At 41.7% G+C, this 15,880-nt stretch overlaps 1 protein-coding gene across 1 annotated transcript; it reads left to right on the forward strand.

Moving 5' to 3' along the window:
* znf1035 (zinc finger protein 1035) lies at window positions 1–14,907 on the forward strand. Its single transcript, XM_041043804.1, has 3 exons — window positions 1–366; window positions 5,805–5,862; window positions 5,951–14,907. Exon 3 carries the CDS (start codon window positions 5,983–5,985, stop codon window positions 14,164–14,166), a length of 8,184 nt encoding a protein of 2,727 aa, XP_040899738.1. The 5' UTR covers window positions 1–366; window positions 5,805–5,862; window positions 5,951–5,982; the 3' UTR covers window positions 14,167–14,907.
* Window positions 14,908–15,880: the final 973 nt, after the last annotated feature.

The following is a 15,880-nucleotide window of genomic DNA, read 5'->3' on the forward strand; positions in this document are numbered from 1 at the left end:
ACATTGTCTGAAATGCGCAAATAAAGATAATGGAGGCGGATCTCAATCTAACGCCGCCGTCCGGCGCGTCGGGGACTATAGTCTAAGTCGTGCGGAAACAACAGGAGCCTTTAGGACAAAAGAAACCCCTGTCGACTCACAGTCCAGAGAGGAAAAAAAGGTCTCCTGACGGTATTTCCCAGGGAAGACGGAAGCCATCGGCAAGGAGGACAACCGCTTTCTGCGTGTACCGTTAAAGAAAGCCGAGGCGAAATGTCTTTGAACGAAATCTGTCCAGTGATAATTATTACAAAGACGATGTAGTCGAAAAACCACAAAGGAGATCTGGCGGCGAAGCACATCAGAGCAACACGGAGCTGTGATCTGGTAAGGGGGTCCTTCATAAGACCAGCTGCAGAGAAGCCATTAGCTACTGGTTATCGGTGCTAGCTAGCTTTGTGCTAGTCACCGAGCCAGCTAGCTTGCTTCTTTCTGAACATCAGCCATCAGTGTAAAATCATCTAACACGTGGCTAGAGTCACACTGCTGCTGCTGGGCTTGTTTGTGTTTTTGTGAAGCTGATTGCACCCTACCGTCATCTTTTGGTCTGCTGTCCAGGACGATTTAAAGTACAGCATCAAACAATAACACAGTCAGGACAGGAGAAACACACAGAGTCATTTCCTACTAACAAGCATTTTAAGTCGTGGAATAATTTAAAATGATCGCCTATGTTTTAATTATCACTGAGAACAAAACCTTAAGTTTGCCAGATTAAGTTTTGGTGATGTTATGTTCATCTGCTGATAAATAAAGTTCTTGGCTTGTGACAGCTGTGATGTGTATGATAATTCCTTTAAATGTTTTATATGATATTTGAACTAAGTTCTTGGTTGGCACTCTCAGTGATAGATACTGTAATCTTAACAGATTTCAAATAACAGATCTGTTATCTTGGATGTTGCATCTCTGTTGTCAAGTCGCTAGTTCCTAGTCCACTGACAAAGTCATAATTCTGAGAGTGGTGTTGCATGGGAAAATCTGATCTGTGGACTAACCAGATATATCCATCTGTGATAAGGAACTCTGTGTTTGAGGTAGCCCTTCTGCTAGAGAAAGCCATCATGTTGGAGGAGAGTGCAGAAGTCCTACACGCCTATTTACGCCTGCGAATAGTCTTTGATCCATTAGTGTCAGCCAAACACTAAGTTTAGTCATAGTGGTGAATGTTGAATATGATCATGGGTTTTTTTCTGTCCGTGTACTGAGATAAGTGTCTGAAAAGTGAATTTCTAGGGACAAAAAAGACTTTTTTAAAATCTTAACAACATATCCCAAGAAAAGCACTCAGAGCACATGTACTCCCTCGACAGTTTTTGTTAATACTTTCAGAGGGGTGTAAATTAAACTAAATGTTTGATATTCTCCCCCTCTCATGTTTGAAACACTTCTCAGTGTAGTGCAGTCCACTCCAACACTACAGCAAACTACAACCTTAATAATGACCATATAGTTAAATTAATACCTCTCTGACAGTGTCACTGAAAACTGAGCATTATTACTTATTTTCCTTGGGGGGGGGGCGGGTATGATGTTTTGTCTTTCCAGAATAATTCTAAAAAGAAATCATTGGTAGGAAGTGAAAGAGAAACTACTCTGTGACAGGAGCAGGATTTTGGCCCTCTTTGTTAGAAAAAGTTATTACAAACATAACTCAATAAAATAAGACACCATAACAAGTAAGTGGTAAGGAGGAGTGGTATACTCTACGTCACTTATTATAATTTGTGGATTTTGCATTTCTGTGGGTTTGATATTTGCTGTAATTTGCTTGTTTTGGACCTATGTTAGGCCAGGGTACATTAGCTGTACAGTCCATGGTTTGTTATTGTCTGAACCTGGGAAGTTGTATTTTGCATTTTTGCCATTCACTACGGTTTGATAGATGCAACGCAAAGTGGTGTATGTGTCGTAGCTGGTTAAAGTGGTGATGCTGGCCTTCTAGGAACATTGTGCATAGCTTTGACTCTTTTTCATCTTAGTATTAGGCAGTGTTTTTTTGGGTGTTTTTTTAACGCGTAAGTGTAAAGCAGCATATACGTTTTCTTTTGCGTGCTGTCTCAATGGCTGTACATCACATTGTCTCCTCCCACTGTACTCTGAGGCCCATTCCCAATCAGGTCGCTCTTACGCGGTAGCATTCTAACAATGGAGGTGGGGTTAGTCAGCTGTTGATGTTTAAAAAAAAAAGGCCAGGATAGGGTGTGCATCCACTGACCTGCCTCAGTCCTAGTTGGTCGATATCAACAGAAGGAAAAATAGCATGTTGAACAACAGTGAGAAAGGGCATAAAGAAGGACTCATTCTTCTTCTTCTATGCTTCGGTGAGGGATCATATTCTCTGCAAGATGGTGCTGGCTTTTAAGGCGTTGCTCTCCTTGTCCCTGTGCATTGTACGGTACAACATATCAACACAGTTGGTTATATAATAAATTCTGTAAATGGTCAAATCAAAATGAAGCACTTTTCATGGGTACCCTAAATCTTAAGAGCATCCTGTGTGTGTATATTCTATTGGCTTACGTGACTTTTCTGCATTCTTCTGTGTGCCGTTGAGTGTGCTGACAGCACCTCTGGCTCTTTTTGCAGCAAACTCTGGCTGTGCCACTCTTGTCTCAGCTGCTGTCAATCCACAAAAGTCACTGGGTGTAGATGGCGCTCGGTAGGTGAGAGGGGATAAAAGCACATGCACTTTGAACTGGAAGCAGGAGGCTCTGCTGCCATGGCAGGCAGAACATGCCTTGCTCAGTCATTTGTTGTGTTATGTCCTGAAGCCCGGGCAGTTCCTCTGTTTTCAGTTGCCCCTTCAACTGCAAGTAATTTAACTTAACATAACTTTTTGGTTATAGTTTCAACTCCACCACACATTTCATAATTATGATTAGGGTTCCTGGGGAAAGGCATTTGAGAAGTAAGTGTGAGAAAGATCAGTCATCACATGTTTCTCTACAGCGGTAAGTTGTATTCAATATGTACTCAGTGCTGGACACAAGCCTTCACAGTACATTCTGGTGGCCTAGTGGTTTGAGTTGCGGACCATTAAATATAATAAAACAATACCACATGTCGAATCTGCAGTCGTGTGACTTTCATTGTGTTTTTTTGACATTTTGCCATCCTTGTTGCAGTACTGAAGAAAGCATCTCACACATCTGTCTTATTTGTGTGGAGCATCATGCATTTAGTAGCTGATTTTGCAAGCAGAGATTTATCAGAATATCTGGGAGCAAGAAATTGTTTCCTGAAATCCCAGCATGTTCCTTTTCAGTGTCGTGCAGTTGATTGATGTGCAGTATTATTTAAAGTGCAACGTTACTTAAACCATGAATTACCATTTTAAATATGTTGTCTGAATTTTTCCCAAGCATGTCACTCAAAATTCCAGCACATCATAGGAAATGCTATAACATTACTGATCCTGTGCTGTTGGACTTGTTACTGGAAACCAAGCCTTGGATCTGCTTGAGTTGCAGTTGTGCTGATGTTGTACTGATGGACATGGTTGGTGAGAGCTGGACTGTACAGGGGCCAGAAAAGGACGAGCAGGTGGTGGTAGATGTAGGAGATGAATGCAACAATTGCTCTGTTCTATTGTAGTGTGCCAGTAATCTATTCCACTTACCTAGCATGAATGACAACCTGGCAATAGCAGTCCCAAAAGAAATGTAATGTTTGTTAGACCACCGTTCATTATGTCAAAATGTCCCTCACAGTGGTTCATCTGTCCAGAGCTCCGTCCTTTTTGTTTGGTCATTGTTGTTTTCAGACAATCCACATCGTTGTTGGCTTGATCACATGTTCAGACTGAAAGTGTCGAGGAAGCCGTTAAGACAGAAGCATCGTATGAAGGACTATCAAAAAACGTCTTTTTCTAAAAACAACTCAATTAAAAAAAAAAAAAAGTGTCTCTCTCAGCTGCTGTAAAAAACATTAACACCTTTACTTTTTTGTTTTGTCTTTACTTTTGTTTAAAAAATTAATGGCACTTGATGATGGTAAAAGTTTGTGTGCATTTCACAAACAAGCACCATTGCCAAATTAGTAAGCATTGGCTTGTGTGGTGGTGAAGTCTGCCAATACTTGAAGCTATGGCGGGTGGCTGGGTGTGCGGGTACATGCCTACTACCGTAGAGCGTGCATGGTGTTTGCTTCCCTTCTGTAAATCATATGAAGTCAGTTGTTTAATACATTCTCATTACACCAGAAACCACAAGAACAAATTTCCCGCAAGGATATTCAGGGATAGAAGTAGGCCCACTAATAGAAAATTCATGATTATCATCTGGTTGTCGATCTTGAAATAACACATTTGTGGGTAAGGTTAGAAGAAGGTTTGAATTGTTGTCCGGTTCTGACAGGAATTTCCTGGTTAATGTAACTGGTAGATAACTGGCAGCATAATGAGCAACACTGATCAGATCCCACACTGTTGGAAGTGCACGAGTGGTGTTCCATACAAGAGCACCAGTCTGACAAAGTAAGCATCTATGGCCAGCAGTTTTCCATCCAGCCAGTTCACTGTAGTTGCACAGAATTATGACAGCTATTCCTTTGAATGTCATTTGTCCTAGTGTGAAAAGGAAAATGAAGCCCATGTTTTAAAATTAGCTAAGTGGAATGATGTAGTGAAGATGAGCTAGGATGAACAAGCAGTGGGTATAAGAGCTTATTATCCTTCTTCTCCAACATTGTTGATTAAAAATGCACACACAGTAGGCCCTCAGTTTCTGCAATATTGTGGTTGGAGCATGAGCCACAGGCTGGCAGATGATCTCTTGTTGCCATTGTTATAATTTTGTATAAGGTCACTGGGCCCGGTGGACTGTGGGATGATTTGGCTGTCCGTAATGACCAGGGTCATTTTTAGCAGCCAGACAACATCTTTTCCAGAGTGTTGATCCTTTACCCTGCTACCAGCATAGTACTGGTTTACAATCTCTCTCTCTCTCATTATCCAGCCAGCATAGTGGTTTGCAACAAAGACAGTAACAGTGATTTGGTACACTATTGATGACCTAAGGATTTAAATGAACAGCCAACCAAAAACTTCTGTTCTTTGTGTAGAATATTCTGTGGCTTCAAAGGTGGCTTTGAAAAGCTTAGTCCATCACAGAACAAGGCAGTAGTAGTCAGGTGGGATTTACAGCATCTGCAGTGGATTCCAGCTGAGACCCAGTTTCACAGCGAAATAACACACCTAGAAAATCCCCTTCTCCACTGTCCCTCTGTGTGCTCAGTACATGTGCTAAACAGTGATATATATTTTGTCACAATAAATAGACAAACTAAATACATAGTTTTCATTTAGTCATAGCAGAACAAGCTGTGCAGTAAGTCATCCACAACTAACCTAGATGCTTAAGAGAGAGGTAAAAAGCTAACTGTGCCAATCAAAGATCTGAAAAGGGGACAGACAGTTTCTTACCATCCATTTTCACTGTCAGGTTTGGTTGTGGGGGGATTGTCAAGATCCGTCAACAAAGCTAGTATGACTGGAGCAATAGCCACTGATGCTGTTTTATGAACTGAACCAGTACAGGCAGGCCATTCCTTTCAATTACCTGCATTCAGGTTTCTTTATTGTTGCTCACATGATTATTGAAGTCTTTCACCTATGTGACTATTGAGTCTCATAGAAGTGCCCTCTCCAGGACCCCACCCAGAAACTCAGAGGCCTTTCTTGGGCTGTTTTTTTTTTCTTTTTAATGGTGTCTTGTAAAGTGTTCATATTAATAAAAATAATCTTTTTTTGTTTGTTTTTATAGGTTTCCATTCTATTCTAACTCTGATCCTCCTGGATAGTCCTTGGATGGCCAAGAAAAGGTCAGATTTTTCTTTTCAGTTATTATGCACATGTTTGTATTGATATTGGTTGTATTTTCTTTTATAACTTGTTTCTTTGTCTTTTCAGGTTCAAGTAAAATAAACCCTAGCTTCCGGTCCATGCAGAGAATGGCTCATGGGTGGGATTCATACTACCAAAACCTCCCAGCTCTATCATCGGATTCAAGGACTTTGACAATGACATCAGAGTCAGAAGGGAGTCTTTCCCAGCATTTAGAGAACTTCATCGAACATCATGACTTTATTCATGACACAGTGGCTTCTCAAGAAGCCCCTGCTACAAACTCAAACTTCAATGTGGACTATTACTCAAATCCCAGTATTGGAAATTCCAGTTCAGACTGTGTTTATCAAAGATACTACAGGGAAACGCAATGGCAAGCCGATGGAGAACAAATGGAAAAGGATTACTTGCCAAATTGTGGAAATAGTGATATCTCGGACTTTGCTGCAGATGGAATATCGACATCAGGATCTTTTCCCTCGTCTTTTCCAACAGATTTACAAGGACTTAAGCAAGACTGTGGGATGCTAGCTTCATCATTTCTTGAGGACTACTCAGATGTCAGTAGCTGCTCGGATGCAGATGCTGGTGAAGCAAGGCCTTCTTGTAAATTCATGGCAAGTAATGCAGTTCCAAAATCTAAGACTAATGTTAGTTCAAAACAGCGTTCATCAGAATGGCTTTTCGACCATACTGGAAATATGTTTCCGACTGAGCGTTTATGCCCTAACATGTCAGAGACTAATGTAATTTTGCCAAGTCCATCTAATGTGAAAGCAGGAGAAAACTTGCCTGGTGATGGAAAAGAGGAGTACCCAGGTGGCAATGAGAATGAGCAGGTTACTGCTACTGCTCCAAATAATAATAGGCAAGATTACTTAGATGAAAAAGTTCTAAGAAAGGAAATGACTGAATCATTCAACCAAGAAAATGAAAATGAAGTCCTAAAAGGAGAAAGAAAATCAGGTTTATTGGAAAAGGAGGCTTTTGATGAGCAGAATTCTCAAAATCCCAACTCCTCTGATAGTGAAGATGAAAATATGCAAACTGACTATAAAGAGAGAGAAATTACATCAAATACCTCTCATTCTTCAGATCTACTGCTTATCAAGCTGTCTGATTCTAAAGACGTGACTCCTGAACTGAGTGAATACTCAAGTGCATTGGAAAGCAACAGTCCTGATCCTGAATCCTGTTCGCAGTTACCTGAGCACCAGTCTAAAGAAAGTATAGATCAGGACAGTATTTGTAGGAGCCCTGCTATCATGAATGATGTTCATTTGAGCAATGACAGTGGCAAAAAAGAGCAAAGTGTTGCAAGTCATGCAGAATCCTGCTTACAGTCACATAGGTCCATCACAGATATAAATCTCTGTTTAGATGAAAATGGGACAGGCACAGCAGAGAAGACAAACACCATTTCTTCTCCAGATTCAAACTGTAGTGGTCTTTCTATTGTTACTAGTGACAAGGACAAGCACAGTGTTGCTGATCATCTGGAATTCAGCTTACAGGCAGACAGCTCGAGCACATGCATAGATCCCTGTCCAGAAAAGGAAATAACAGATCCAGCAGACCAGAAAACTACATCATCTTCTACAGATCCAGACTGTAATGTTTCTGGTGTCGCTAGTGAGAATCTTTCTATTGATACTAGTGACAAGAATGAGCAAAGTGTTTCTAGTCCAGAATCCTGCTTACAGCCAAACACCTCAAGCACCGATGTAAATCCCCATGTAAAAAAGGAATGGACAAGTCCAGCAGAGAATACAAATGCCACCTCTTCCCCGGATCATCAACAGTCACTAGATCAAGGTCCAGTGACCTTAGAGTCACACAGTCTTGGTGCAGATGTCGATGAAAATGCAAGAGAGTTATTTGAAGAGTTTGACACATCGACAGAGGAGCACTCAGTGCTGTATGGCGAACCTCTGTCAAGAGAAGACTCTTCATGTGACGCAGATGAAACAAAACCTGGAACAAGTAAATCTAAAGAAATGTCTGTGGCCAGACCTGACAAGAGCAGCGTGGATCATTCAGAAAGACAAACACCTCAACTAAAATCTTCTAGACAAATGAGAAAACATCTGCATCCTGTGGTAATATTGAATAGCTTAGAGTCAGTAAATGAAACATCATATCGTTGCGGAGATTGCCAACACACGGCCTTCAATGTAAGTAATCTAATTGAACACCACCACTGTCGCCATGCAGGGCACAATTTTCAGTTTTGCAAGACTTGTAATCTCTATCTGATGAGGACTGAGCAAGCAGAAAAACATTTGTGTGGTGTCACCAATGAAAGCCCTCAGCTCTGCTCTGTTTCTGGCCTCCAGAGGAAAAGAAGACGCCATGGCCAGCACAGTTGCATTAAGTGCAAACTTGTATTTTCAAAAATAGTTCAGTATATCAGGCATATGCGGACTCACACTGGAAAAACACCTTACAAGTGTAATGAATGTGGATTATATTTTGCACAGGCTGGTACCCTGCAAAGACACAAGCGTATACCTGGTAGATGCAAGCAGGCAAAAATTCCAGTTACAAATTCTGATACTGTTACCAGCAAAACTAAAACACCACCACAAAAGGACTTGATGCAGAACAAACCATACGCAAATACTCTGCCCGAATGTTACGTAAAGCTTGTTGACATCTCCAAGACCAATCTGTGTAGTTTTTGTGGTAAAAGCTTCTCAACAGCAGAGAAGGCCAAAGAGCACCTCTACAACTTACACAAGGGAAAGAGTGTGGCCGGTGGTGAGAACACTCAAGAAGCAGAGGCTGAGACGAGAGGGAAGTACAAATGTCCTCTTTGCCCTCGGCTTTTCAAGTACTCCTACAACCGGGCTCGACATTTACGCTATTGTGTCAGGGATTCAGTATGTGGTGGCAAGGACAAAGTTGGTGGTAAATATCGGTGTCCCTTGTGCCACACTACTTTTTCTCAACCATCCAACCGATACAGACATATTAAGGCAATTTGCCTCAAAGACTGTCTTAATCAACTTGCAAAGGAGAAGGCAAGATCGAGGCAAAAGGTTGAACGGAAAAAAACAAACGAAATTGAGCAGAAAACACAGTCAAAGGAAAATGAGGAGAAAGCACTGTTGAAGGAAAATGAACAGAAAAAACAAGCTGCCAAGCCTGTTCCACGTTACAAATGCAATCTTTGTCCAGCAGTGTTCTGTCATGCTTCTGGAAAGTACAGACACATGAAGAAACATGAGTTGTTTAAAATCACTGGCAAAATGTTCCGGTACAGGAATTCAGTGTTCTCTATCATGTCCAAACCAGCAACCTCAAGCAGTACAAAAACTGAAGAGAGAAAGGACAACTCAAAATCACCCGAAGCAAATGGCATTCTTACCCTGAGTTGTCGTTTCTGTGGAAAATGTTTCAGCACATCACAGTCACTAAAGAAACATGAGCGCAATCACCGAGGTGAAAGACCATACCGCTGTCTGGAATGTGGAAAAGGATTCAAGAAACGTGCCCATCTGATTGGTCATAAAATTGTTCACCAGAGGAGGATACAGTGCACAGTCTGCAGAAAGATTCTTCCATCCATTGGAGAACTGATCCAGCACAGAAGCTCCCATCTTAAAAGGGGAATGCTTCAATGCCCAGACTGTGATCTACAGTTCCAGTATCCTGTATATCTCCTCAGGCATCTAGACTCCCACAAAAATGGAGAAAACAAGGTACCTCAGCTTGAAGGGAGACCACCATTAAAACCACAGCAGCACTTGAACTCTGTGAAAGAGCAGAATGGACGAAGACAGCTACAATGTTCCTTATGCAAAGAGGTATTTGACGATGCTCAAGTACTAAGAAAGCACTGTCTTACCCACATCTCCGGGTCCTCATCAAACCAATGTCCATTTTGCAAACATAGTTTCACTAACCGCCGCTATTTGCTGCGCCACATGATCAGACATACTGGAGACAAACCCTACTCCTGTTCAAACTGTGGAAAACAGTTTTACCGTTATTTGTACCTTAAACTTCACAGTGAGAGGTGCTTGCCTGCTCAAACTAAACATCTTGTCACAATGGAGTCCAACACTAAGACAAAAAGGCCACATCAGTGTTCCTATTGTCCACGGGCATTTTTTAAGAAAATCCGCCTGAAATGTCATCTCCGAGGCCACAAGACAAACACGCTCCTTCTGTGCTCAAGATGTGGCCAGTACTTTGGATTTAGAAAATTAAATCAACATCAGAGGAACTGCGGGGGTACTACAGGGCTCAACACTGTCTCTCCTAATGGTGATTTCAGTAAAAGCACTTCTCAGACAAACCAAAGTGTCTATAAAATGCCTTCGCAGTCCAATGCAACCAAGATGCTTCAGTTTAAATGCCCTCACTGTACACAGAGGTTCAGGTACAGATCGGTACTCTTGAGACATCTTGTTTCACATACTGGTGTGCAACCCTATGCATGTATGCACTGTGGCCACAGATTTAGAAGTCAGACAATGTGTTTGCAACATGAAGCTTTCTGTAATGGAGTATACACAGAGGGGCCATCAAAAGGTAAAAGTGATGCTGCACCAAACACATTGAGCATACCAACTGGCAGAGAGGCTGCACAGAAGCAAGCAGAAGGTGAAGCTGAGTACAAGTGCAAATTCTGCACTAAGACTTTCATGAAATCACGAAACCTGAGACGTCACATTTTGACACACAACGAAGTGAAACCTTATCGCTGCAAAGCCTGTGACAGCTGCTTCTCAAGGTATGATCATCTGAAAGTACATCAGACTCGTTGTAAAGGGAAAAGGACGCGATTGGAAGTCTGTATTCCGAAAATCAGTTTAGATGATGTTGGAAAGGGTTGGCAAAATAGATTTAACCTTAAGCCTGCTGAAAAGCAAGAGACATTTGAGTGCAAAGCGTGTTCAAGAATCTTCTCTACTCAGTCTAAACTTTCCCGGCATGTGACTATGTTCCATGTTACAAAATTATTCAAGTGCACGCGCTGTGGCTCCTCATTCGCTCATGAAAAATCTCTGAAGAAGCATAGGAGGGTGAACAAGTGCAGAAAGGTCTCCAATGAAAAAAATGCTTCTTCACAACTTACAACTAATCCACCGACAGAAAACGTGATGGAACCTCTTCGTGGGTCAAGAAGTCGAATTCTACAAAGGATCAAGCCTTGTTTCAACAAAAAGTACAAATTTGTATGTAGTTATTGTCCTCGTACTTTTGGAAACAGCTGGCAATTGGGTGTGCATACCCGCCTGCACACAGGAGAGAAGCCATTTGCGTGTGATTATTGTGGCCAGAGATTCATAAGGAAGGATTATGTACAGCGTCATTTTTCAAAGTGCCCCAAGAAACAACAGCAAAGTAAAGTGCTCTGTGACAGGTGTGGAGGGTTTTTCTCTGAAGTGAAGATTGAAAATCACAGACAAATTTGCACTGTAACTCCAGACTTATCGAAGACAACAGTTTGCCAAAACCAACAGTCAACCTCACAAAGCCCACCAAAAGGCTTTTCTTGTGCATACTGTAGTTCGCGGTTTTTGCTGTTTTCACAGCTCCAAGAGCATTTTTTAAATGCACACAAGCTGGAAACAGTGGTTCCACCTGTGTCTACAGCACCCCTACAACAGCACCTGTCAAATATACCAAACATCAAAGAAGAACCTTTGGAGGAGATTTGTGATGAACAGCGTAGTGATGGTGCTAATTTAATCTGTAAATTAGATGATACTCTGGATAGGGACTTACTCAAACAGTTTTTCTGCCCAGAGTGCAATATGTCCTTTGCAAGTAAAGCTGGACTAACTGGTCATCTGCGTGTACATTCAATGGAGCATCCTTTTAACTGTAAAACATGCAAGAAAGGCTTCTGGAATAAAAGTCTTCTCCGTAATCACTACAGGAAATGTAGAGTTGGACATATTTCAGAGAGGAATACATCCCAACAGCTGGTAGTCCCTCTGAAAGCAGAGATTGATTTTGCGCTGAGTGACTCTGTTCTAGTTTTTAAAGACAGATCTACAGCAACTGGAACTGGGGTTTTACAGACCAACTTTTCCTGCAAAGATGACTCAATGGAAGAATCCCTGCAAAATTCAGAAGGGAGTGAGGTGCAAAGCAGCTCAAAAAATGAGAATAAAACTGTGCAGTACCAATGTTCTGAATGTGATATGAGCTTCACTGATGGCTTATTGCTCATTAGTCACCTTGAAGACCATGGAAGACAGGAACAAGAGAAGAAGCGCAATACATGTAGCAAGTGTGGACGAGTGTGTGCAAGTCAAGGAAATCTTGAAAAACACATGAGGATTCATGGAATTATCCAGAAGTACCCTTGCCCTGACTGTTCCAAGGTGGTTTACTCCTTATCTGATCTTGAAATCCATAGAGCATGTCATGATCCAAATAGACCTTATGTCTGCAAACTGTGTAATCAAAGGTTTGGGACAAGACTGTCTTTATGTAACCATTACAGTGAAGACCATCCAGAAGATGTATTTACTTGTCGCTTCTGTAATAAGACCTATGCAGTCAAAAAATCACTGACAAGACACTATAGAAAATGGCATCAAAATGAGCAGAAGAATCTTGTGAATGAGAAGAGCAGCACTGAACAATACAGCAGTCAAGTTAGTACAACAGGTGAAAGCGACGAGGATGAAAATAACGACAGTGAGGACAGCGACTCAGACTCTGCACCATACTTCCCGTGCCATGTGTGCGGCAAGACATTTCCAACATCAGAAAGTCTCGAGGATCATCAGCGGTGTCACCTGGGCGAAAAACCATACGAATGTGAAGAATGTGGAAGGTGTTTTTTCCAGGCCTCCCAGCTGCAGCAGCATCAGCGGATGCACAAGTCTGAATTTCAGTGCCAGGCATGTGGCAGGGGTTTTGTCTCTCTCTTTGCACTGCGCAAACATAAGCATACTCATGGGAAGAGCCGTCCATACCGTTGCTCCAAGTGTGACCTCAGTTTCACAGGTCCCTCACAGTTAGCAGAACACATGACTACCCACCGTGAAGAGAACTTCCCATGTGATATATGCAATCGTGTGTTTCTCTCAAAGAGCAGTAGAGCCGAACATCGGAAAAGCCACTCCAAGTCAGGCAACCACCCCCCACCTTCATTTGCAAGGGCAGGGCATGAAAAGTCTCTTACACCTTCTGAAAGCCCATCAGTATTGACCAAAGAACTTAAATATCGCTGCGGTGTTTGTAATGATCGTTTCAAAGACCCGGAGGAGCTCTCTGAGCATGGTTGCATGGCAACCAAAGAGCGCCCTTACTCGTGTTCAGACTGCAATAAACATTTTCTTCATGCATCTCACCTGAAAAAGCACAGGGCCACTCATCCAATGTCATGGCCAAGTGATAGTGAATATCCGTGCAATCAGTGCAACAGCAGTTTCTCCTCCTCTCAACTCTTTCTCAACCATCTTAAGACCCATGTTGATCCTGCAACAGAAATTAACCATAGCACTGAAAGTAAAGATAGAGGACATTCACACAGTTTCATATGTCCAGTTTGCCATATGTGTTATGCCAATGCCACTGAACTGATTGGTCATTTTCCCACGCATGCTGATATTACATTTGAATGCAAAATGTGCAAAATGACATTTCCCTCTGGACGCTTGCTCAAAGAACATGAGCGCCGTCATCTGACATCAGCTACCGAATTTGAATGCACAGAGTGTGGCCAGAGCTTTTTGGGAAGTGACACTTTCCGCCAGCACCACTGTTCAGCTAAGACATCTCCTCCAACCCATTATCAACCAGCAGGAGACGAGGAGGAGATTGACGTTACTGGAGAGGACTTGTTCAAATGCCCTTGTTGCTCAATGCAGTTCTCCACCAAAAGTGGTCTCCTGGAGCATCAAAACCAACAGCACCCAAATGACAGGCCATTCAAATGTGAGCTTTGTGGGAAAACATTTGCAGTGTGGCGGTACCTTAGAGATCACAAGCGAAGGCATCAGTTAAAGCTGGCTACTCAAAACACTGCTCGGTCGGCCAACAACAAGTTGAAATGTGCCCAGTGCCGCAACGAATTCAATACAGCACAAGATCTGTCTTTGCATATGAGACTGCACGCTGAAAAAGAAGTTGGGGAATACCGGTGTGATATGTGCTACAAGTCATTCAGCCACTGGACTCTTCTTAAGCAGCACCAAGAAAGTCATGTTGGAGAAGTTGTATATGAGTGCACAGAATGTGACAAAGCCTTTGCTTTTCCTCACCTACTGGAGGAACATCAACAGACTCATGCTGGTTCCTCTCAGTAATGATTGTTAGATACCATCTACCTTATCTACCCTTTTTTAAACAACTGTAACTGTAAAGTAACTTGAAATCCCTTTCATGCCTTACATCTGACTGTGTACCTCCACTGGCAATCAAAATATAGATCCAGTTTGCATTTGGGCCCTTGTTACACACACACACACACACACACACACACACACACGCACAAACCTGTTGACTCATGTCAGATAGAGCATCTTCTCCTGAGTTTCTGTTTTTAGTTCTGATATTGGGATTTGTATAAAATAAATTAGCCACATAGTTTCTTGACAGTAATTGTATATGTATGACAAAGTTGTGTAAAGCTGTTTACTATTCTGTTGAATACAAAGCATGATGGGATAAGATGTTTATAAAATGTCTTGAGCAAAAGCTGAATTTTCTGATCAAATATGATCATTTCTGATGTTTGAAATTTATTTAAAATTAAGTTTTAGCCAGTTTTGTTGCTAATATGTAAAATAGACTCCAAACTAGTTGTTTTAATCTACTGGTATTTTCTATGGTATGGTTATCCATGTACTATAGATAATTTTGTAATTTTTAGTTCATCATTTCCCTTTGTTTATCATGGGTTGCATTTTGTGATATTGATAAATATCTTGTACAGACACTCAAAAGATGAGTAATTGGTTATCCTTTTGACAACCCAAGAATGTTACTTTTCCTAAGAAATTTAAGTTGATGCGTTCAACGAAGAAGTAAAGTCAACTAGAAAATCAGTTTGTGTGTTTTGTTTTTATTTATGTGCACTGTAGGGGGATGCTAGTGTGATTGGCAGTATGGCCAGTCAGTGATTAGCACTGTAGTGATTCAAGCAGCTGCCTCAGGCCTTTCTGTGTGGAGTTTGCATGTTCTCCCTCTGTCTCTGTGCACTTCCCCCAGTCTAAGACTTGTCAGCTAGGTGAACTTTGTATGCTGGTATAGGCTTCAGCCCATGTGACCAGGACATCTTTTATCTTATTTACCTGAACAAAATTTTACAGTACATTAAATGGTGGTAACATCCAGTCATGGTCCATAACTTTAGACCTCTTAACACCAGATCAGCAGATATCTAGAAGATGTGTATAGGATGTGGGAGTAGTTTGGGAAAGTAAATGTCTCCGTATCCCTGAAACTGTAGATACAATTCATAAACAGCATTGGTGTATGGGTAAACCTCCCTGGCATCTCAACTCAAATGGAAACAGCTGTGAGTCAGAAGAAGGCCTGTTGCCAGTATCAGAGCAAAGATTCTTGGCAAGCTGGCATAGCGTTGCCAAATCAAAACACAAGTCTTGTGGCGTATTACATCCGCATTTCTGAGAAAAGGCAGTCACAATTTTCAGTCTCATCTCACCCCAGCAGCACTTGACCTTCTTTGTCTCTATTTAAACAAATAATGAGAGCAATGATAAAACGTGAGGGTGTATGTGCCCCGGACAACATTTTGACTTGTGTGTTTGTAAGGATTTAAAAAAAAAAAACATTTTTCCCTGTGCTGAAGAGGCTGCCTAAGGTAATGTGCTCATTGAAACTGACTGAACCTTTTGTGCTCAAATAAGTGAAGCAGGCCAATAACTGTTAATAACTTCTTGCCAGGAACATCTGTCTGGTTTGGACAATGCCTGACTGTCGAATGTGTGTGATCGTGATCGCACACTTTGGTTACCGTAAATTCCGGACTATTGAGCGCACCTGAAAGTAAGCCAC

The sequence above is a fragment of the Toxotes jaculatrix genome, chromosome 8 (genome assembly GCF_017976425.1).
Source record: "Toxotes jaculatrix isolate fToxJac2 chromosome 8, fToxJac2.pri, whole genome shotgun sequence".
Classification (NCBI taxonomy): Eukaryota; Metazoa; Chordata; class Actinopteri; family Toxotidae; genus Toxotes; species Toxotes jaculatrix.

What these genes read in the sequence shown, in the direction of transcription:
- znf1035 (XM_041043804.1), top strand. Translation starts at nt 5,983, where the DNA reads ATGCAGAGAATGGCTCATGGGTGGGATTCATACTACCAAAACCTCCCA.